Below are 24,486 nucleotides of genomic sequence, written 5' to 3' on the forward strand. Positions count from 1 at the left end.
TGGGTCAGGTGCTGTTTGCCCACCGTGGGTGGCTGTGGCACCCAGGGCCACGCTTGGACTGCCGGTTTCATCCCTGGAGTCCAGCTTTGAGATTTATATCCTCTCTGGAGGTGGGCGTGGGGCTCACTTTCCCATTCTATCTGATTTTCAGTGCCTGCATGTGTTTCAAATCTGTCCTTTCTTGTTCCCCAGGGTAATGAAGGTGCCCTGGATTGCTTGAAGGACAGAATGGGCCCTTCTGTTTGTGCAAAGAACTTGACAAAATGGTTCTAAGAGCCTGGCCGCCCAGCATGTCCTGATCGAGCTGTGCTTGAGTCTGGGCTTTTGACTTCTGGTTCTCTGCTCCATTGGGCATGAGGAGGAGCCCTGCCAGCTGAGCAGTGTTTCCTGTGGGTGCCATTTACAAGCTGCCAAATGCAAAACACAGCAGATTATTCAGGGGTGTTATTTTCTTGACCACTTTTAGTTCATTGCTTTTGACTGAGTGTTTAAAAATATTCTGCAGCATATCTATAGTATTCTCGAGCAGCGAATCAGGAGAAGAAACGCAGTTTCTGAGAAAGCTTCAAAGAAATACTGGTCTTTATCTTTTCCTCAGCCTTTTCCGCTGAAACCCACCAGAGTCTTTTTCTGAGTGCTCTTGTTCTATAAATAGAACAGCGGCCCTCCTTGGGTAGCCCAAGATCGCAGCTCTCATCCGCTTTCTGAAAGATTTGTGTGTGTGTGGCGGAGTGGATTGTGTTTTAATTTTGCTTTTCTTTTATGTGTGAGATGTGTGGCGGGAGATGCAAGAAAAAATACTCTAGCGTTTATCCTTTAAAGATAACTTATAACTTTTCTGGGTCTGGGCTTATTGGTTTTGTTGTCTCTCTCTCTCTCTTTTTTTAATTTGCATTTCGGAAAGAGATGGAAGTGGTGACTTCCCCTGCAGAGGTAAGGAAGGCGCGTGGGGGCGAGGAGAGCTGCCTTCCTCGGGAGCGAGTCCTGTAAGGTCAGGGAGGAGAGGCTGTCCTGGAGCCGCTGCCGGCGCCTGTGGGTCTGCAGCACCTTGCGCAGACGTAGCTGTTCTGGGTCTGCAGCGCACGTTGACATGAGCGTCCATGTGTACTTGGCTCTGAGAAGGATGTTAGGAAACAACCTGCTAGTCGTTCTGTGTGGGGGATGGTTTCTGCCTGCAGCTGCTGGGGTCAGAGGGGGTGCTTTCTGTCTGCCTCGGATCAGCCTCTGGTTCAGCACCCGTTCCCGCCTTCGTTTTGTGAAGGATGGCAGTTTCCAATTCTGTAACTGTAGTTGCCATGTCTGTTGCTTTGATCGTTGTGTGATGTCTTCTTCTCTCATCTGCTGGCGCTCTTTAATTACCTGGGAGAGCCGGTGGGGGACCTCCTCAGAAGGAAAGATGGAGGCACATGGCACAGAATGAGGAGGGAGGCTCCTCAGTAGATTTTCTCCCGGGAGCTGGAGAAGGTTGCTTTTCGTCCTGCGAGGCCGGCCAGACAGCACAGATCCCATCACACCTGGCCCACGGTCACGAGCGGGCCTGTGCAGCCGCCCCTGCCTGGGAAGAACCCAGAGAGGTCGTCCTGCGGCGGAGATAAGGAGGGGAGCGGCGGCCTGCACCCCCAGACCCCCCGGGCAATGTGCAGCTCAGAAGGGGGTCCCGGTGCGTGGCCCCGTGTTGGTGGCATGTGTGGGATCAGGGGCTTTCTTCGGCATTCTTCTCGGGGCAGGGGGGTTAGCTGCAGCTCAGGTTCCCTCCCTGCTCTGTTTGGAGTTGGCTGGTGGAGGGACCAGACCGCGCTGGTGTTCTGCTCTTGCCTTCTGACGTGTTTGGGTTACATGAGGTTTCTGTGTCTGGTTTCATCTTATGTCGTCTTCACTGGCCACAGGTATCCAAGTGCTTTGGACAGATACTTTCTTTAAAAAGTTACCTCAAGTGCAAAGCTCTACGGGATTAGGTAATTCATCTAAAACTTCTCTGAACCGGTATTGGTGTATTGGAGCAGAGTTTTTGTGCGTTCTGCCTGATTCCACATCAGTGAGACTCCTTGTACAATGGCCATTTCTGTCAGCTGGGGAAAATGAAGTATGCGCGTGTTGAGAACCAGGCTCTTGTTTCAGGCACGTTGTTTATTCATTTTGACTCTTAGTGGCTCCCAGTGGTTCAGATGTCTAATGATCAAGTAGTTCTTTGAGCATTTCACTTTTGAGTGGTCTGCAGGGCTCTTTGTCCTATTAGATCAGCCCCCAGGACAGCAGAAGAGGGGAAACAGCTCCAGGAGAAGCCATGCCCCATTCTTGGCTTTAACTTAGCCAAGGTGAGTGGACTGCTGCTGTCCACCTCGGCTGTTAAGGGAACTCCAGGTTCATGGTGGACCGATGAGGTTTATGGGATGAGAGGAGTTTTAGTGACTTTGGTTGTGGCACTTCTCTGTGACAGTGTGGGCAGAGGCACATGTCTAGCTGGTGAATGGGGTGAGGGTTGAGTGGGGTGCAGGCCTGGAGCTGTGCTGAACCCCACAGCAACCTACATTGACAGTTTTGGCAACAGGGTCCTGAGAAATGGCAGGAGGCCAGAGAACACGGAGACAGGGCCAAGAATAGCTGAAAAATACCAAATGCTGAAGTTGGAGAATGCTCTGGCTCCTTGCTGCTTAGTGTGGCCCTGCGAGTCTTCATGTCCCCTTCTGTTGATCCCCTGGACATGGCCAGGCACACCTTGGGCCCCTGTTACCCTCACCGTTCAGGCACACCATAGTCCCTCAGAGAATTGTGTAGCCCTCCCAGGCAGTGTGCTCGGCCTGTCCGGAGGCCAGGGTCTGGGGAGAGTGTGAGAAGTACTTCAGTTAGGCCGCTGGCCTGACTGATCATGCACTCACTGGCCCGTTCTTGTGCGGTTCCGCGGGACGGGCTCGAGGGCACCGTGTGGACGTTTGCTCATGAATTGTTTCTGTGCTTTCAGACCGTCATCAAAGAGGGGATGCTGACCAAACAGAACAATTCATTCCAGCGATCAAAAAGGAGATACTTTAAGCTGCGGGGGCGAACGCTGTACTATGCAAAAACGGCAAAGGTGAGGTGCAGTGGAGACCACTCAAGAACAGACTTGGGAGGAGCCTAAGGGGAGAGAGGTTCCCTACTGAGTCCGCATCCTGGGACAAACCTCCACTGCTTAGATCTGTTATTTCCAGCGAGTTTGGTAATACTCCAGGGTGCTAGCTTGAATTTGTCTCAAGGCATGTTTTATTTCTTATAAATGTTGACTTTTACTCACTTTATTCCCCCTAATGTCCTCTGTCACCAATGGGGAAGGGGAGAAATGTCACAGAAATAATCAAATTACAGTTAGAGATCTTTCTTTCGGAAGGATTGGGGGTCACAGGCTTGTAAATCTCTTATTATGGGCTCAAATATCTTTTTTTTTTTTTAAGCACTTTATTGAGCTATAAGTGGCAAGCAAAAAGCTATAGATATTTAATGTACACAACTTAACGAGTTTGGAGATAAGTAGTACATACCTGTGAAACTAATTGAAGCTGTTTCTGGAGCGTATTGGGCTTGTTGGTTTGTGAACAGAACTGTGAAGTTCTGTCTCAAGGCCTCTCGCCGAGCTCCTCCTTCCCCTGTGCCGGCTTGTGTGTGAGCTTTGCAGCGAGAGTCGCTAGGCAGCTCTAGTGGAAGACAAGGAGCCAGTGAAAGCCACTAAATTCCCATCGTGTTTAGATGAATATGTGTTTGCAAAGCTAGTTTTTGGTGTTCTGAATACCAGTATTGTATCGGTATTGTTGTCAATACTGATATTTTGGTATTAAAGTGTAAATGATTTAGATTCTGGATTTTTTTTGAGATGTACCCTAGGGAGTGCATTAAAATTTGAAATTGAACAGAGCAACTTGTTTAGAAAGGGTTCTGACCACATCCCTCATTAAAAACAAAAAACAAAAAACCGCTTATAGTTATTTTATTTTTGTGTGTGTTGGGGGGAGGGGATTTGGGGGAGGAGGTTCATTATTTAAAAGGGTGAGTCTCTTTTCTAAGTCATTAGTATTTCCTCCAGGGGTTCCCAATGGAGTCCTCTTAGAGGGGACAGTAAGGTAAACAGGAGATGGGGACTGTGGGGATGTGGGGGAGAGTGGAGAGGAAAATAGGTTAGGGGGAAGGTCCCCGACATAATTCCCCGTCCTCCTTCTGGAGCCTGGCTGTCTCTCTCTTTAGGACTAGGTTCTTTCTGGTCTGCTTCCTTGTTTTTTTTTTTTTTTTTCATAGCCAGATCCCTTCTATTTGGGTTGGTCTCTCTTCCTAGAATCATGTATTTTAGCCAGGACCTTTCCCCCTAAGTGTGCTAGCTGGAAGGACAGAGGATCCTCCGTCTGGCCCTTCTCCCTCAGGTGGACTCCATGTGAGGGCATATTTCACATATAAAAGTGAAATGCTGATCACAGAAAATAAATACAGGAGTCACAGTGGTTTTTTGTTTTGTTTTTCTCCACTAATGCAATCACTCATGAACTCTGGGCTTAAAGAACACATGGAGGTCTACCTGTGAGCTCTGCGCTCTTGGTTAGAAGCAGGTGGGGTGGACACAGTCAGTGCTCGTTTAGTTACCAAACGCTCCAGTTTCAAGGCACTGGGACATGTGTGGGTGCTTGGCTGGGGTTGAGGGAGAGTGGCTGGGCCGGGGTGGCTGGGCCCCACACTGACTGTGGGGCCTGTGTCTCTCTGCAGTCGATCATATTTGATGAGGTGGACCTGACGGATGCCAGCGTGGCTGAATCCAGCACCAAGAACGTCAACAACAGTTTCACGGTGAGACTCTGGGCCACACCTTTCTTGATTCCTCACCGCGTCTTGCTTTCCTTTTTAATTTGAGCAAGTGTGTGTGAGCAGGTCAGAGCTTTTTATTTTAATTTTTTTTTCTGATTGGAATGCTTCCTGGCAAATTTTGAATTTAACGTTGAAAATAATAGAATGTTTGGAGAAAGACTGAGAATTTGGCACATGTAAGCTCGAAAGAGCAAGAGGGTCCAAGTGAATTTTTTAACATGTTGTTGTTTACATTTCTCTAACCGTTTTGCACAGAGGTTTGTTTTTTATGATTATTGTAGAAAATTTGGAAAACACAGGAAAATATGTTGAAACAAGTAAACAACCATAATTCAGCTACCTCAAAACATATGCTGTTGATATTTCGGTGTGTTTCTTTACTTTTAAACTGCTCCCCTCCCCACCTCCAAATTTATAGAAGTTACATTGTACTTTTTGCAGAAGTTCCAAATGGCTAAAATCGTGTCACTTTACCACCCAGAGGTAGCCAACTGCTTACTCTAGAGTATTTATCTTTATTTCTAAACACCTGTGCCTTCCCCCACATAGACCCTGAGATTATTATGATCCTTTTATTTTATACCAGTTTTTTTTTCCTCTTGACAGTTTATGGTGGACATTTTTCTATGTTGATTGATCAAAACGTTCCTCATATTTTTAAATGGCTACATAGATAGCGCTTCTGGTATGACTACAATTTTGGCTTCAGGGGCTGACTTTAAAATCTGTATAGAGTATGACTCTAATGGCAGGAATGGAATATTTAGAAGTATGTTTCTCTGTATTGTTAAGCTAGCCAATCTAGAAGTAAAGTATGCTTCCTGACTTTTTTTTCCCCCCAATTCTTTTATAACTCAATCAAAGTGGGTAATTTTCTTTACATTATCTGACATTTTTTAGTGTTAGTTTCAGATACTTTCAGGTTTTGTTTTAATCTTATTTATTTATGGGCCGATTATTGATGTTGCTGATGCGAATGGGATTTTTCCTTCCACCATTTAAACTTGTACTTATTTTGTTTTGATGTACCTAACTCCTTGGTTTTGGTTCGTGGCTTATCGAATTAGTCATACTTTCCTGGTGGTCTTTCTTACTTTATTCTTCATTTTACTTGGAATATTTTTATTTTTACTCCATTAATTTTATTGTTTACTTACTGGCTAGAGAGAGACTTTTTAAATTGTAAATGGATTATTCTGTGCTTTGTGGCTTTTAGAGTTTTTAATAGGAATAGGTATTTTATTGGGGGTTTTTGAGCATTAATTTAATTGATCATGTTGGTTTTAGGTATTTGTACATTTCCTAATAATAAATTGTTCTTGGTAATGTTAAATTTTGCAACCTAATTTTGTGTCTAGGATGTTCCTATCTAATATGGATGGGCATTTCCTTTGGGGGGTAAGAGGTAACTTTTGTTGTGTTTTGATCTCAGAGTTAAACTAGCCCCATAAAATTCATTTAGTAACTTTCCATAACTTTATGTGCTCTGGAACCCTTTATATAGCTTTAGAATTGATCGTTTCTTGAAAGTATGAGAGAACTTACTTTAAATTTTCTGTCACAAAGACTGTTCAGGGAGGGGGCACCTGGGTGGCTCAGTTGATTAATTGTCTGCCTTTGGCTCTGGTCATGATCCCAGGGTCTTGGGATCTAGCCCCACATCGGGTTCCCTGCTCAGCAGGGGAGCCTGCTTCTCCCTCTCCTTCTGCCTGCTGTTCCCCCTGTTTGTGCTCTCTCTCAAATAAATAAATAAAATCTTTTTTAAAAAAAGTAAAAAAAAAATAAAGAGCCTTAAAAAAAAAAAAGACTCTTCAGGGAGGTAAGGCTGTGAAAAGGTTTATTTTTGCTTTCTGATCATTTGAACTTTTTTTACTTCTTTTTTTTTTTTTTAAAGATTTTATTTATTTATTTGACAGAGATAGAGACAGCCAGTGAGAGAGGCAACACAAGCTGGGGGAATGGGAGAGGAAGAAGCAGGCTCACAGCAGAGGAGCCTGATGTGGGGCTCGATCCCACAACACCGGGATCACGCCCTGAGCCGAAGGCAGACGCTTAACCGCTGTGCCACCCAGGCGCCCCTGAACTTTTTTTACTTCTTGACTCCATTTTTGTAATTTACTTTCCCACCTATCCCACCTTTGAATTTAGTAGCACGTATTATTTGCACTTTAAACCTCAGTGTCTCTGGTTATATCCCTTTTGCATTTCTAATTTCATTTGTTTAGCTTTTGCTTTTCTTGTCAGATTTCTTTTCTTTTCTTTTCTTTTTTTTTTTTTTTAAGATTTTTATTTATTTAACAGAGAGAGAGACAGCCAGCCAGCGAGAGAGGGAACACTAGCAGGGGGAGTGGGAGAGGAAGAAGCAGGCTCCCAGTGAAGCAGGGAGCCTGATGTGGGGCTCGATCCCAGCATCCTGGGATCATGCCCTGAGCCAAAGGCAGATGCTTAATGACTGAGCCACCCAGGAGCCCCATCTTGTCAGATTTCTTAAACTCCGTCCCTTTTGTTGTTTTTGTAAGAGAACCAGTTCTTGGATTATTGATCAGTTCCATTTTTCTGGTACCTGATTCAGTTTCTGCATCTGTATTTATTGTCTCTTTTTTGCTTTTAACAACTTTTAAAAACAACTTACTGATTAGCTTATTCTTACTTCTGTTATATGTGTGCATGTGTGTATAATTATATAGAATAAAATTATCTACGTAATGAAAACACGAGGGACTCTGAACTGAACTCTGAGTGCCTTTCTGTTCACATTCCAAAAGTTGTTTTCTCTCCCAGTAGACAAGTGTTATTAAAGACAAATTACTTTACTGATCATTCAAGTTGTTAAAGAAAAGTATGAAGTATATAAATATAAATAGGAAATTTGAAACCATCCATATTCTTAATACCTAGAGATACCTGGTAATATATTTTGGTTGATGTCATTCCACAAACACATTTTGCAAAATATGATTTTTAATGTTCTTTCTTTAGTTAACAATGAGCTTTTCCTCTCTCAAAAATCCTTTAAAATCTTGTTTACTCTAATGTTGCGTAGTATTCCATCATATAAGTGTGTAAGTTTATTTAACCAGTCCCTATAGTGAATTTTACATTTTTCCTATCATAAATAATATCGTGATATACAGTTGTACACAGATCCTTTGGTGCATTTCCGATTATTTCTATAAATTCTTAGAAATGGAATTCCATTTGAGGTACAAAGTATGAACTTTTAAAAGGCTTTTGACAAATAAATGAGGTACTGAATACGTGTTACAACTTGTATGAGCCTTGAAAACATGATATTGAGTGAAAGAAGCCAGACACAAAAGGCCATGATCTCCTGATTCCATTGATATGAAATGCCACGATAGGGAAATCTGTGGAGACAGAAAACAGATTAGTGGCTGGGAGGGGCTGTGGAAGAGGGAGGAATGACGGCCGGAGGTACAGGATTTTTTTTGAGGGGGTGACAGTGTTTTAGAATTAGATACAGGTGATGGTTGCATAACTTTGTGAGTGTGCTAAAAATCACTGAATTGTATACTTTAAAAGGGTGAATTGTGTGGGAAATGTTTCTCAGTAAAAATATTATGGAAGAAATAGGATGGTACTATACTTTTGGTACTATATGAGCTAATATGGAGCTTTGTCAGCCCGATCTGAGAACGAACCCTGATTCATACATTGTCTCTACGGGAAAATGTGTTCCGAGTGCCAAACACTTGACTTCCAGATGTAGAGCCTGTCTGTGTTGAAGGGACCTCTGGAACTCCATCTCTGTCAGGTAGTCATGGATAATTCCCAGCCTTCAGGGCAGAGGCACCAATTCTTTCACATGTATTTTCCATTTCGTTAGTGCTTTAAAAACTGCCTTTTCATCTGAGGATGTGCTGAAAGGACCAGAGAAAGATTAATATTGAGGTTCCCCAGAAACATTCCAAGATAAGGAAGCTCATCCCATGAGTGATTCATGATGGCATATGGAGTATGGAGATAAATGGGGAGAGCTTGTGGTCCAGTTCCCCCCGGTCATGCTTTTGTGGAGAGTCCGTCAGTTTTGGGGCTGCGGGTGATAGAAATATTTTCTGTGCTTAAAATTCGCACTTAATGATTATTCCTCTTTCTCACCCCGTGCGGTGTTTACTGTCTGAACTCTGAACCAGTTACGTATCATACAGCGAACTGCCGGAGTCTCTGTCGGGTCTCTCTTCCATCGGCTGGGCCCTTGTGGACTTTGCCGGGGACTGGCGCACGTGCACAGGGTGAACAAATGTATTTGCCCAGAAGCTGCTACATTTTCTGAGACACCTCATTTGGTTTTTCCAACTATGCCAGTAGTAAATTTCCAGTTTCACAATTTCTACTAAAATTGCATGCCTGGTACAAACAACAAGTCAGTGAAAGCTGCTATTATCTTGAATCAGTTAATGGTTGGGAACCTTTTGTAGTTGGAGAAGCAGGAGTAAATTTCCTCCACGGTGTAAAAGGCTCCATTTTTTTTCCTCCTCCACATGGCCAGAGAACTGTATTGTAAAGAAATTGGGACCTGTTGGACAAGAGACTTCAAAGGGACATGGGTGGAGATATTTGGGGAGAGGAGAGATTTTTTACAGAGGCTGGATGGAAGAGGTGGAACAAACGAGGCTTATGTAACAAGACTGGGGTCTGCTTGTCTTCCTAGTCTTTAAGAACAGAGTGAAGCTAGGATGAAGCTAAAGACATGAGATTGCCTTCAGAGTCTTCCTAGGTGGTGCAGTGTTGGTGGGAGCTTTCAGGAGATGGGGAGTAGAGCTGCCAGTGTCCTCTGCCTTCTCACCTTCGAGTGGGGCTGCCCCTCACAAGGCCACAAAACAAAGCGACATGAAGAGGAAAAGGGGATTTGCCAGCTTTAGATCCCAGCCTCTATAATAACGTGAAATTGTATGTTTGATGATTGAACACGTTAATACTAATCAATGGAAACTTAAAGACTTTTGATATCTCATTGCCCACTTGCCTTTAGAACTTATGTCAACAGGACTTCATGAAAGGGTTTTTTTTTTTTTTTTGTATTTTTACAAACACCATGTGTTAACATTTTGGAATATTTTTGCCACTTGGGTAGTTTAGAAATGGTAATTTGTTTTGATTTCTTTCTTTGACCATCATGGTGAGGTTGAACATTGGCCGTTGAATTTCTGTTTTGATGAATTGGTTTCTTCCTCTGCTTTCTGATAGTTAGCACTGTATATTTAGGGTTCAGAATTACCTCACTCATTCACTTTCTGTCTAAATCTGCCCTCATTGGTTGTGATAGTTTCAGTGCTTTGTCTTTGTCTTTTTTTTTTTTTAAACTAGATTTCATACACTAATAGTGGGGCTGGTGTTACCAGGTAAAAATGCTATTCATTTTTCCTTTATGCTTCTTTCCATTTTCTAACATGTTTTGAGATGATTTTCAGCTTTATGATCGCAAAGTTACAGATTTGTGCTGAAGGTATATTTTTACTACCATAACTTTCCAAGGGAGTTTGTCAAAATAGAATTTCTACTTTACTGGAACTTTATATATTTCAAGTAAGTTTTTCGATTGAAAAATGACTTACATACCAAAAAATACACAACTGTAGGTGCAAGCCTGATGTGTAATGGCCACTCAGATCAAGTGATAGAACATCTCCGAGCCCAGAGAGGCTCCCTTCATGATCTGTTAACCTCCCCTCTCCAAATGTAACCACTGTCTTGACCTCCAACACTGTAGATTTTTAGTTTTGACTGTTTTAGATATTTGATATAAATGGCATCATAATGTATATTGTGTCTTTGTGATCTGTGCATTTCCTAATATCATGGCACTTGGGGAATTTTTCTAGTTGTATTGTTATTGATTTCTGGCTTCATTCTAATATGATCAGAAAATATACTGTATGATTTTAATCCTTTGAAATTGTTGAGACTTTTTATGACCCACCAGTTTTCATAAATGTTCCATTTGCATTTGAACATAACTTGGATTCAGTAGTTCCTGTATGCGTTTGATTAGGACAAAGGTTTAGTTATTTTTCTCAAATATTTTATAACTTACTGATTTGTTTTTCTGCTTCTCCTATTAGTTATTAAGATTTATTAAAATCTCCTGTGATTGTGGACTTCCCTGTTTTTTGTTTTCATTCTGTTTTGCTTTATATGTTTAGAGGGTTATTTTTAAGTGCATATAGATTTAGGGTTATTTTATATTCTTACTAGATTGAATCTTTTATGAAATAACCTTCTATTCTCTTCGTATTTTTTTTTGTCTTAAAGTTTATTTTGAGTTACTATAACTGCAATAGTTTTATTTTGGATTGTAGTTGTTTTGTAAGTAATTATATATAATTTTCTGTTCTTTTGCTTTCAGCCTTTTTGTTTATATTTAAGGTATATTTTTTATAAGCAGCACATGGTTGCGTGGTTTTTAAAATTGACCACTGTATTATTTAATTTTAAAATTGACCAGTATTTTTGATGAAATTGATTATGTTTATACTAAGATACTCTTGTACTTGGGTATAAATCTAACATTATTATTTGTTTTTTCTTTGTCTTTTTATATTTTTTTTCACACATTTCTTCCTTTCTTAAATGGATTAATTATTTCATTTTCCCTCTTTTGTAGCTTGTTTCATATACATTATTTTAGTGGATATTCTACAGATTACAAAATATATTCTTGATTTACTAAATTGTAATAGTTAGTACTTTTAGTGCTTCCCTGATAATGCAAGGATCTTAGAGCCTTCATACTCTCTATACTCTTCATTGCTACTGAAATTATAATTGAAACTACAATTAATTTGTGGTACTTAAAAACAAACCTCTATACTCTTCCTTCTGTCTCTCTGTTGTTTATTTAATTTTACAAATATTTGAAACCTCATAGGACATTATTGTACAGTCCATAGTCATTTAGCTTTATAATGGATGTTTGCCTTTTCTGTTGCTCTTTATTTCTTTCTGTATTTCTTTGATTCATTTGGGTTAGTATTCTTTTTGTTTGGAAAAACTCCCTTCAATATTTCTTTAGTAGGGGTTTCTTTTTTTGTTTGAAAATATCTTTATTTCACCTTTTTGAAGGGTATTTTTGCTTGTTATACAATTATAGCTTGGCAACAATTTTCTTTCAGCAATCTATAAAACATTATTGTAGGGACACTGGTTGGCTCAGTCAGTAGAGCACGTGACTCTTGATCTTGGGGTTGTGAGTTCAAGCCCCACGTTGGACACAGACCTTACATTGAAAAAAAAGTCATTGTATTTTAGCTTCCATTATTTCTCTTCGAAGTAATTTATCAGTCTTATTGTTGCTCCTTGGATGGTAATATACCTTTCTTCCTACTTCTTACTACTTTTAAGATTTTTATTATGTTTTATTATGATTTTTCGGGCATGTTTCTTTGTATTTATCTTGCTTAGCATTCCTAGCACTTCTGAAATCTATGGATTTACATTCCTTCTCTTGTCAGTTTGGGCAAAGTCTTGGTTATTATTTCTTCAAGTATTGCTTCTACCCATTAATTTTTCCTCTTATTCTGGGACTTATATGTTAGGTCTTTTCACTGTCTTTTGTGTGTTTCTTATATTCTTTAAAAAAATATATTTTCTATTCTTTTCACTCTGGATGCTTTATTATCATTATTATCTTCTGATGTTCTTCAGGTCTTGTCTGTAATTAAGTCTTTCTATTGAGTTTTCACTTTCAGTTATTTTATCTTTCAGCTTGAGAATTTTCATTTGATTTTTTAAAAAAGGTTTCTAGTTACCTGCCAAAGTCCCTATAGTAAACATATTTATTTTAAAGTCTATGTCTGAAAACTCAAATATCTGGTTCTTAATATCTGGTTATTTTATGGGTCTTTTCCTATTGTCTGATTTTTCTCTTGGCTTTTGTTCCTTTAGTCTTTTTTTCCTGGTATGCCTGTTAATTTTGGTCGACAAGCATTGTTGGAAAAATTGTCAAGATATCTTTATGCTCAGATGATGATGTCTTCCCTTACCATTTACTTTTCTTCTGGTAGGTAGGCAAAGTAGCAGCAGATTGTCTTAAATCCAGTTTGTGATAGAGCTAATTTGATTGTGGGCTTTACTTTTTCCGTTGGCTGGTCTCTTTTCACTTCCTCTGCTTTTTTTTTTTTTTAATTCAATAGTTAATGTATAGTGTATTATTAGGTTCAGGGTAGAGTTTAGTGATTCATCAGTTGCAAATAACACTAGTGTTCATGACATGAAGTGCCCTCCTTAATGCCCACCACCCAGTTACCCCATCCCCCCACCCACCTCCCCTCCAGCAACCCTCAGTTTGTTCCCTGTAGTTAAGAGTCTCCTGTGGTTTGCCTCTCTCTCTGTTTTTATATTATTTTATTTTCCCTTCCCTTCCCCTATGTTCATCTGTTTTGTTTCTTAAATTCCACATATGAGTGAAATCATATGGCATTTGTCTTTCTCTGACTGACTTATTTTGCTTAGCATAATACCCTCTAATTCCATCCATGTCATTGCAAATGGCAAGATTTCATACTTTTTTTTTTTTTTAAAGATTTTATTTATTTATTCGACAGAGATAGACAGCCAGCGAGAGAGGGAACACAAGCAGGGGGAGTGGGAGAGGAAGAAGCAGGCTCATAGCAGAGGAGCCTGACGTGGGGCTCGATCCCACAACGCCGGGATCACGCCCTGAGCCAAAGGCAGACGCTTAACCGCTGTGCCACCCAGGCGTCCCAAGATTTCATACTTTTTGATTGCTGTCACTCTCTCTGCTTTCATGGGATACTCCTTTAGGCCTCTCAGCTGTAAATTGAGGTATTCATTCTCTGTTGGGCTCTGAATTTGTGTTTTTTTCCCCACCAGTCGTATGGTATTGCCAGAAGCTCTGTTCAGCCTCTCCGCCTCTTCCACTTAATGGATGAATTGGCAGTTGTTGCTCAATGATACTTATAGGTATCTGACATTAAGATCACTCTTTATAAAATGTGAGAAGTGCTAGATACCATTTACTTGAAGGATAATGTATTTACCAAAGGGAATAAAGTTTGGTCTTTGTCACAATTTATGAAATTTGTTGTTTAGGTCTTCTTATGATCCTATTTTTAATTTACTTGATCTTCCAGAGACTGATGAGGAATTACTCTCTTTCAGGATAATTATATTTGTCATTTTTTTCTTACATTTGCAACACTTTTTTACCTTCACTATTTTTGAAGCTCTTTTATTTTTGTATTTTTTTAAATATTTTATTTATTTATTTGGGGGAGTGAGTGAGTGAGAGAAAGCACAAGCAGGAGGTCAGGGCAGAGGGAGAAGGACAAGCAGGCTCCCCACTGAGCAGGGAGACCAATGCGGGGCTTGATGCCAGGACCCTGGGATCATGACCTGAGCCAAACGCAGACGCTTAACCAACTGAGCCACCCGGGTGCCCTTTGGAGTTCTTTTAGACACATTAAATTTTTTTAAAAAAGATTTTATTTATTTATTTATTTACTTATTTGAGAGAGAGAGAGAGATAGCGAGAGAGACCATGAGCAGGGGTTGGAGGGCAGAGGGAGAGGGATAAGAAGATTGATGCCGGGCTTGATCCCAGGACTCTGGGATCATGACCTGAGCTGAAGGCAGATGCTTAACCAACTGAGCCACCCACACGCCCAAACATATAAATGTTAATACCCTCATTACTGAGTAATTATTTGTCAATAAGGTAACATCTTTTTTACACTGAACAGTCTTTATCACTAACTGTACTCTGTCTGATACTAATATTATTATATTTCTTTGTTCAGAATTTAATTGATAATGTGTACTTCTGTCTTCCACCCTCACTTTTATCTTCAGTTTTTCCTTGCTATTTTAGATTTAATTCTTGTAAGCAATATATTGTTAGAAGTTGTTTTTCCTCAGTCTGGAGCTGTTTATAATAGTGAACTTGGACAATTTCTGCTTGTCAGGATTTTTATACATCGGACTCCTCTGTTTAGTGGCTGACCGTGTTGTGCTTTCTTGATTGAATGCTTCCTTGGTATCTCTCTTCTGTTTTGCATTTTTGTGAGTGGTATATGCACCATTTACATTTATATTTGTTAATGAGTTGAATTTAAATTCCTTTAAAAAATACATTTACAATTCACAAATTTTCTTATGTTGTATCTGCTTATAGCCACTGCATGTGGTGATGTACTTTTTCGGTGAAGCTGTGTACCTGACGGGGTGTTTAGCCACCTAGAACTTGCTACTCGGTGCTTTCTTTCACCAACCATTGTTATTAGTATCACACTAATGAAAACGAGAAAGCACTGAAGAACAAAGAAGAAAACTGATGTAGAATGTTCTGCTTTCACAAAGGAAACAAAATATGGCGGTTTTTTTTTTTTTTTTTTATTAGATCAACTCTAACAGCATGGTGTTTCCCAGTGTTGGTGTTGGAGGGAGGGCCTCTGAAGCCAGCTTTGCTTTGTTACCATCTTGGTAGATACCTGTACATTTCTTTCTTTCTTTATTTCCTTTTTTTTTTTTTTTTTTNGATTCCTGTTCATTTTTTTTTTTTTTTTTTTTTCTTTTTTTTTTTTTTTTTTTTTTTTTAAGCAGGCTCTGTGTGGGAATCAAGACCTGAGCTGAGATCAAGAGTTGGGTGTTTAACCAACTGAGCCATCCAGTGCCCCGTACATTTCTTCTTGAAATCTCGTGGGACTATTTTTCTCTTAAGTGATAATTGGATTTTGCTTACTAGTTTGTCTGGTATTGAATCTTCTGTCTTCCAGGCTTGGTTTTGGTTGTTCAACTTTGAAAAGGTCTTTTTTTCCTTGTATTTTCTGTATAATTCTGGTTTGTGTGCTTTGTTTTGTTCTTTGGGAATTTGTTGTTTATTCATTTATTGATTCAGCATGTGCCTTTTGAGGGCTTGTCCGGGGCCCAGCACCATGCTCAGTGGTCAACTGTCACTGATGAGCAGAAATGGAGAGGGGCTCTTCATCAAGTTCGTATTCTTCTGCAGGCTCAGTGAAGCACATGCAGAGAGGTTACAGGCTGAAACAGGTTACAGGAACGAAGGCTCTGTGGGGCATCATAAGGAGGACCCCCACTGGTATTGGGGCGGTGTTGGGAGGACTGCCCCTGAAGAAGTAATGTTTTAACTGAGATGTGAAAACTGGTCAGTGGTAAATCAACTGAAGGAAGTGTGTAGTAGTGTGTGAGTGGGTCTGTATGTCTCATGCCTGTAGGCATCCTAGAATGGGGCGAGTCCAGGGACCAGTGTGTGCAAAGGCCTTGTGGTGGAGGATGCAGTGTAGACTGTGTGAAGAAGCAGAAGGGCTGTGTGGCTGGCTGAGGCCAGAGGGAGAGAGACTGGAGGAGGCCATAGGAAGGGCTTGGGACTTAGTCATTTAACCCGTAATACCATTCAGTAGTTCCGTTTGGTGAAATTCCCAGATTTGCAGTGAGAATGTTTTGCTCTGGTTGCATCGCAGAGGGTGAACTGGAGGAGGAAGAGTGGGGGGTGTGTAGGATGTGGGGGAAGACCACAGCCCTTGCCAAGAGAGGGAGGGTTCTGGTTCTGAGTGGGGAGGGGTGGAGGGTGGGCAGTGGACAGGTGGTGCATGAGTGCAGCCAGGGTGGGGGTGGATGAAGGGGGCCGGGTGCACCTAGTGCAGCTGCTGGTTAAACGGGTTACAGGGGGCAGGGGTTTGTAAGGGTACGGTTCTGGATCTTCCATGTCTGTCAAGCTCTTCTGCATTATTTTAACTTGTTGGTTTTCTCAAATTCTACTTAGAAAGTTTTAGTTTTGTTTCCTATTGCATTTACTTGTGATTTTTACCACCATCCAGCATAGCTTTCACGTTCTTTTTAGTTTGTTTTTATCCTGGCTAATTCTTGTTTGATAGAGTGGTATTTTAAAAAATACTTTCTGTTTAATGTAGTCATTTTCTGTTTCAGGGAAAGATTTTCCATATTCTTTTGGGATTCCAGATGTTTTCATTGACTTGGATTCCCCGCCCCCCACCCCGATCTATTCGTCTTTGAGCTCTCCGTAGTGGTTTTTGTTGTCTTCCAGTCCTGCGCTGGCTTCTTATGTGGCCTTCCCGTAGCAGCCGGGAGCACTAGAGCGTGCCAGGCATTGGAGGGCTGTCAGAGTGCAGGGCTTTTAATGACTTATTTCTTGAAGTCAGTGTTTTCAGCATTTTCAATTTTTGCCCTATTTTAATAGAGATGTGATGAAATTTCATCACCTCCTTCAGTGTTATTCAGAGTTTCAAAATGCAGCAAGAACAGGTCAAAGCAGTGTGGCACAGCACAGCTGTGTTCTCACGCTGCCACCCAACCCATCCTTCAGAGTCTGTCCTCGGAGTCCATTTGGTTTTCTTTGTTCCCATGCCATAGTGGGTGCTACATGAGAGCAGTGGTTTTTGTCTGTTCTGTTCACTGCTTCACCCAAGACCCAGCACACAGTCTTTGTCGAGGAGTGACTTGATTGCCGCTCATTCCAGGATGACTTGGGCCCCTCCCCCCACTGCTCTCACTAGGCAGGGCACTTCCAGCGGGCCGCACTCGGGGTTGCCGTGCAGGTCTCCCCTCACGCAGCCTGCGGGTCTCGTGGGCACTGTGGGCCAAGCAGTCACAGAAGCAGCAGGCCGGGGGGGGGGGAGCAGCTCAGGGCTGCAGCGGGGGGCAGGTGTCAGGGACGAGAGGCTCGGAGGCCTGAGGCTGAGAGGGAGCCGTGGCCAGCTTGGCAGGTGCCCAGGGGTGGAAGTGGTTCCTGCCGGCGGGGGCAGAATGTGTGAGGGTGGCGAGATGGGCAGAGGTCAGAGGTGAAGTGCTTTCTGGGCTGTGTGGAGTTGGGACTTTTTTGCCATGGGTACTGGGAAGCCATTCAGATTTTGAAAGCCGTTTCTGTTACAAGTCTGGCTGCTGCCGAAGATTTGATCTTCCAGGAGGAGGTGGCCAGAATGGATGTGAGGAGGCCAGGCGGGTGGCCTTTGCCGTGGCCCAGCGGGAGGTGTGGAAGCCTCGGTGGGGCCACAGTCGAGAGAAGGGGCTGGATGGAGAGCAGGGCTGCAGGCGCTTTGGTGAAGTACTTCTCCTCACCAGTGCTGTTCCTCCTCTTATGTGACTTGGGAATTCAGTAGGTTGCTGAAGAAAAATGGGGTTTTGAGCAGTTGGTGATTTTTGCTTCCCGGAAGGCAGCTCTGCACAAGGCCTCATGGTCACCTCATGTGCACAGGGCCAGACTTGGGTGGCTCTGGACACCCTCCTTTACCAGGGGCACATCGCTGACCCCTCCAGTTCTAGAAATTTCACCTGAGAGACTGACTTCAGGGTCGTTGGTGTCAGAGGCACTGTCCCTTTCGAGGGAGGCAGAATCAGCTGGATTGAATTAGTGAAGATTTTCTAAACTAAGTAGGACAAAGGGATTTGTCATCGGAGTGTACACAGGTGCTGTGGATGGCTAGCCGGAAGCAGGACGAGGGCTGCCTGCAGGCAGGTGCGGGCTGAGTACTGGCCCGTGTCCCTCGGATGGCAAGGAGCCTGAAGCACACGGGGATTGCGAGGCATTTGCGCCCACGTTGCCTGGGAGAGGACGGTGCCTCTCTGGAAGTTTCACTGCCTGGAGCCCTTCACCCCTGTCAGGGATGTCACCTGCTGTCACGGTGTCATGTGCTCATAGCCCTCGGGCTTTGCCTGAGCCCCCTTCCTCTGACTCCTCGGGCTGTGGTGCTGGCACAGGGAGGGACCTTGGCCCTGGGACCAGCAGCTGGCTCTGGTTTTGTCGAGGCACACATCCAGTTCCCCGGGCTGGTGGGTGGGTGCCCATGACATCCTCCCTCAGTGGGGCTCTAGGTCTCCCCTGAGCAACCAGAGGGCAGGGACGGAGGCTGCTCTCAGCAGTGATCCAGAAAGCCAATGCTATGGGGGGACAGGGGCCTGGGGGAAGGATGGTGCTTTATGAGTTATGCTGCTTGGGTGTTAGGGACTTATGCCGTAACATGTTCAATTACTTCATTTATGGGGAAAATTATGTGCTATGTAGTATTTCCATGCTTTGGTTTTTCTAGAGGAAGCAGGGCCTCTGTCTTCGAATGTCCAGGAACTGCATTTCCTCAAGTGTAAGGACCTAGAAAATAGGACTAAGTTACGTTCCTTTACTTGTGACGGTATCCACCATGGGCCCTTGTGCTGTGCCAGTGCCCAGGGGCGAGGACTGGGAGGCCTGGCCATGAATCTCAGCTCAGCCTCTTGCTAGCTGAGTGGCCCTGGGCAAGTCACTAAAGCATTCTGAGCCTCAGTTTCCTCCTCTGAGAAATGGGGGATAGTAATAGTACCTACTGTGGGGTCGTTGTGAGGATGAAATGAGTTAATACAATGTAGGCATGATGTTAAGTGTTTGCTGCTATTAACAGTATGATTGTAGGCACTCATTGCCTGTCTGTTCAATGGGGGAATTGAAAGCAGTGAAACAAATTAATTTATGATGTCATTTGGTATTTAATTAGACATTTTTCTTTTAGTTTGTTTTATTTATATTTCTTAAGTGAAATGTTTCATACGTTCTGTGTTTGCTGAATAACTTCTAATTAAAATCACTATATTCTAGACTTCACTGGACCTAAAACAGTCTGACTGTTTTACCCTTATCCCTGGGGTCCTGGCAGCAGCTGCACTTGAGTTGGACCTTGAAGAGGAAAGACAAGTTTGACTGGAATATACCTGAAATGTAAAACCATTAAAAAGAGTCACATTCTGCCCATTTCTTTTTAAAATACACTTTTTTTTAAAGATTTTATTCATTTGACAGAGATAGAGACAGCCAGCGAGAGAGGGAACACAAGCAGGGGGAGTGGGAGAGGAAGAAGCAGGCTCATAGCAGAGGAGCCTGATGCGGGGCTCGATCCCATAACACCGGGATCACGCCCTGAGCCGAAGGCAGACGCTTAACCGCTGTGCCACCCAGGCGCCCCTGCCCATTTCTAAAAACAGTATAAATCATTGAGTGCCACCCCGGTTCTTAGTCCAGGGGACCTGGTGCTCGCCAGCTATCCCAGCCTCTCACCCTGCCATGGCCTGCTCTTTGTAGGGAACAAACAAACCCCTGGTGCACAGGTCGCCTTGGTCTTGGTGGGGCACCTCAGTCTGAAGGCCCTCTCCCCAAGTTCCCTCCGTAGACCCTGCCCACTCCTCAAAGGTCGGGTGAAAACTCTGCCTTCTGTAGGATCTTCCTGTTCGAGCCGTGGTCAGAAGGGAACGCGCTGGCATCTTCTCGCTCAGGGCAGTGGTTCCCGAACTTGCACCCTTGGGGGGAAAAAAGTTCCTGGCACCATCCCCAGAGATTCTGATGCTGATTTGTAAGTGGGTGATTTTTTAGAGCTTTCCGTGATTTTGAGGTGCAGCCACGTTTGGGACCCACGCTCATGTGATGCCAAATGAGCACAGACTCCTTACTGCGCACTCTTGGTCTCACCTTCTTAGGTCTTGACTTGAAGCTGGGTGTCCTCTTTGAAGCTGTTGTCCCCAGTCCAGAGTACTGGAAGTAGGTTTCGTTGCTTCTTTTTGTTTAGAGAGGATATTGAGTTGTTCTTCTTTGTGAAGTCCTACGGAACTAACATCCATCATTGTGGATGATTCTGTGGGCTGGACCTCTTCTTGCTGCCGTTACCCTCTTACAAATGCCTTGAGTGTTGGGCCGAGGAGCTTCCTAGGAGCTGTGTGTCTCTGGATTCTGGTGAGCAGCTTTGGGTCAGGCCAGCTCCTTTGCTGCGTGTGTGTGTGTGCGTGTGTGTGTGTTTCCAGCAAGTTTGACGGTTTGAAAACTTCTTGTTTACCCCTGGAGAATATAGGAATAATTTGGCAACAGCACGGCCTTACCTTGGCAGTCTGATTTCTGAAATCGAACAGGAACCAATTGGAAAAGATGCATGTTTTGGAAAGACTTGTTTTTCCTTCTTTCAACCATCTGTGTGGTGGCACACTCCCTGTTGGGCGCCTGAGGGCAGACAGAGGTGGACAAACACTTTCCCTGCGCTCAGGAACTTCTCACAGGCTGTTAGACATGAAAAGAGGGAATTCTTGTGCCCTGTGACAAGTGCAGCAGCGGAAGGTGCAGAGCACAGTGGGAGCACGGAGACGGAAGTGGCTGTGTGGGCCCAGGGGCTGCCCGTGGCCGCTGAGAAGGGGCATGTGAGTGGGCTCTGGGGTGGAGTCCAGGAGCGTCCCGGGACCGGAACCATGTGCAGGGCAGCTTATCCATTTATTTTCTAGAGTGTTTCCATGGTAATAATGATTTTAGAGGATATTTCAAGGGAGTGGGGAGAAAAGGTCACAGCAGCTCAGCAGCTACTTTCTTTCTTTGGGTCCCCTTCAGTCATATGTCAGAGGCGTATGGTACATTTCACACATTATACACACAGTATGTGTGTAATTTATATTTTCATCATAAACACTTCCACATCATGAGTCTATAATGATCACTTTTATATGTGGAGATATTTCATTTGTAGGTGTGGCAGAGTTGATCAGTTAACCTTTAATTTCCTCACTCCTTCAGCATTAGGGACTTCGAATGCTCTCAGTTTTTCCCGTTGAAGATACTGCTAGAGCGAGCATCCCAGAGCATCTCAGACCACAGGAGGGACGTCTGGGAAGATGGGTGTGGTCTCCCCTGCAGAGCAGCCCCTGTGCTGAGCCCCTGCTCAAGAGAGGGTGCCGTTCTCCTGGAGACGCAGCCTATGCTCTGTTTTGTGTCTTTTTTCACCTCTCTTGCCTGCCCTCGAGACTGAGAAGATGAAACTTTCTTCTGCTGTCTTTGATTTGGGTTTGGTTCTGGTTTACAACTTCATCAGCTTCTGTTTACCTGATTTCGAATGGATCATAATTGGAACTGTAATGTATCCTAAGTCCCCAGAATCTCAGGCGAGCGTGTCATGTACCTGTGATGAAGGAGTGGAGGCCAGGCTGGGTTTGATGATGAGGAAGTGGGCCTAGGGGGGACCTGGGCGGAGGTGACTGAGCTGACTGAGGAAGAAAGGAGAGCAGAGGGGTGGGCTGGAGAAGGGCAGCGGGGGGAGTCCGCACATGCTGATGTGAGGGTGGAGGGGGCTTGGAGGGAACGGAAGGAGCCAGGGCAGAAGGCAGAAAGCCAGAAGCAAGTGCCTGTTGGCATCATATAAGAACAGAATCAAAGGAAGGAGAGGCCCTATTAGGTGCATTTAAATTTGTTTGTAAATTTCAGAAAGGTGGATTGGCCAAATAAGGGGGATTGACAATAAAGAGGGTTTTCAGGGTCCGTGGCACAAACAAAATGTGCCCATATTTCAGTATAATTTCCTATAAATTGAGAATTATATTCTCCTGTGGAATATACATGTTTAGGGGCTGCTTCTGCCGAATGCCATATTGAAATCTCACACAACTTCCCCCAAAGTAGGATGTGGCACCTCTGCTTGGTCGTGTGTCCACACCATGTGGCTTACTGGGGTAGGGATTGATCTAGCAGGCTTTGCTCCTAGCATCATCCTGATAATTGCCCTGAAATGACCGTGTCAGAATAACCACGCCATACAAAGCAAGGAGTGATTTGCCATGTCTGTCTGTCTGTCTGTATTTATTTATTTATAAAGATTTTATTTTATTTGACGAAGAGAGAGACAGTCAGCAAGAGAGGGAACACAGGCAGGGGGAGTGGAAGAGGAAGAAGCAGGCTCCCAGTGGAGGAGCCTGATGTGGGGCTTGATCCCAGGACTCCGAGATCACGCCCTGAGCCGAAGGCAGACGCTTAACGACTGAGCCACTCAGGCGCCCCTGTCATGTCTGTATTTATAACTTCCTTTTCCCCCAAGGAATATTGGTGAAGTATTTAATGGTATCCAGAGGTTTTACGAGGTCTGTTGTAAAGGTGGTCTTCTTTGTTAGCTGGGCAACTCCGTTTTCTCATCTGTGAAATGGGGATAGCATCTCATAGGTCACCGGGTTGGTAGAAAAGTGCCCTCTGAAGGCTTCCTGGTTTTCATCTGTACCACCACTCATCAGTGATAGTAGAACGGTAATAGAGTTCAACTTGCTGCACTTAGCAGTTATTCCGATTTACAGGAATTTCAAAGGAGTTCAGATGAGGTCCAGAGAGAGTAGAAAAATAGCACCTGCAGCTGAGGAGTAGATATCGGGAGAGTTATTCTCGTTAGAGCTATTGGGCAATAACTACTAAAAACAGGAGAAAAACTTCGGTTCCCCTTCACCTTTTACTTCTCCTGTTTTAGTAGTACTGCCTGATAACTCTAAAAAAGAAGCAGGGTAATGGATTTAAGTAATATTTTTAGTTGTTTTAAATCTCATCTGTTTGGCATTCATGTTTGTTGAATGAATGAAAGTTCCTTAGTAGAACTACATAGGGTGGAACCCTGGACCTGACTTGCTCAGCTGTTTCCAGCAGACGTCAGCGTGTGGGGTGGCCCGGGCTGCTCCTTTGGTGAGGAACCATGACCTTTATCCAGATTTCAACATCAGTTTTCCTTCTCAGCTTGTTTGGAGCTCAGATATTTCCTGGGCAAAACCCCTGCGCCAGTCACTTTGGCTTAGAGAGAGGAAAAGCTCTATATATAATTGGCAGATTTCCCTCATGGAAACTCTTCCCAATTTCTGTGACTGCAGGCCTGGAGCCGGGGTGGGGAAAGTCATACTCGTGGGCTGAGGGTGTCCCATGAGGCCTCTGAAGCTAGAAGACCTGCCAGAAGGGAAGCCCCACGTATTTCGGACAGCAGCTCCTGCCGCCTGGGCTCACTGCCACGAGCAAGCCCACCGTGGTTCCTGCTCTCGCTCAGGGCTCCGGGGAACTGACCTCATGTCCTGGCTGTGCCAGCTGTCAGCTGTGGGACCTCCGCTTCTTAACACCTGTAGCTTCATCCTCCCATTGGCAGAGTCAGGGCAGCACTACTACCTCCCCAGCGGTGGTAGGGGCAGGCGCCCAGCACATAGCAGGTACTTAGTGAATTAAAGGCTGTGATCATTAAAACACCCTTTGGACGGGGGAGCAGGACCAGGAGAGCAGCTGCAGGAGGAGGTGAATCCAGTGAATTCCCTGCTTCATAATCCACTCTATGTTCTCAGTTTCAAGAAGCAGGAAGAGGCAGGCCTTGAGCCAAATTGGTAGTGTGTGTTTGCTAAGCGTGGGGTTTTGCTTAAGGCAGCACCTGCCTCTGGGTCCTCAGAGCCAGGTACTCCACACTAGGGCTTAGGTTTCGGTTCCTACGGTTGTTCAAGCAGGCTGAAGGGAGGGGACACTGTCTTCTTCTGGCAGCCTTCTGGTGAGTGCTGGGGCCAATGGTGGGTTTCTGTTAAGTATGTTTAGGATTGGGGGTGGGGGAGGACTCTTGTCACTTGTCTGGACTGTGTGGTGTTACAGAGTAGGGGTTGCACTTGTGAAATCTAGGCCATTTTCACAGTACGTGTGTGTGTGTGTGTGTGTGTGTGAATTGTTAACACTTCTAATTGTTTTTATTTACAAATGATAGAGGAAACAAAAACCAAATGGACAGTTGAGAGCCTGTAGTTTGATTCCACTACTTTTGTAAAGAAAGAGTTCTTTGGGAAAAGAAACCGTGGAGAAGGTGTGTGGATGTGATTGAGTTTTTTTCTTAGGGTGTCTAGGAAATTAATAACTTTAGTCCTCCTTTACCCAGTATTCTTTGG

At 43.8% G+C, this 24,486-nt stretch overlaps 1 protein-coding gene across 4 annotated transcripts in view; it reads left to right on the top strand.

Moving 5' to 3' along the window:
* The first annotated feature begins 554 nt into the window (after positions 1 to 554).
* Positions 555 to 24,486, top strand: part of DGKD (diacylglycerol kinase delta) — an 88,494-nt gene continuing 64,562 nt past the window's right edge. Inside the window, exons 1-3 of one of the 4 annotated variants that reach the window (XM_034655415.1) lie at positions 555 to 579; positions 2,960 to 3,070; positions 4,723 to 4,803. In XM_034655415.1, coding sequence (XP_034511306.1) covers positions 2,978 to 3,070; positions 4,723 to 4,803 — 174 coding nt within the window. In that variant the 5' untranslated portion in view covers positions 555 to 579; positions 2,960 to 2,977. Of the gene's footprint in view, positions 580 to 611; positions 934 to 2,144; positions 2,316 to 2,959; positions 3,071 to 4,722; positions 4,804 to 24,486 lie in introns of those variants that run through there. The other 3 variants (XM_002917963.4, XM_034655414.1, XM_034655416.1) reach the window with 3 other exon arrangements.

This window comes from Ailuropoda melanoleuca, chromosome 2 (assembly GCF_002007445.2).
Source record: "Ailuropoda melanoleuca isolate Jingjing chromosome 2, ASM200744v2, whole genome shotgun sequence".
NCBI lineage: Eukaryota > Metazoa > Chordata > Mammalia > Carnivora > Ursidae > Ailuropoda > Ailuropoda melanoleuca.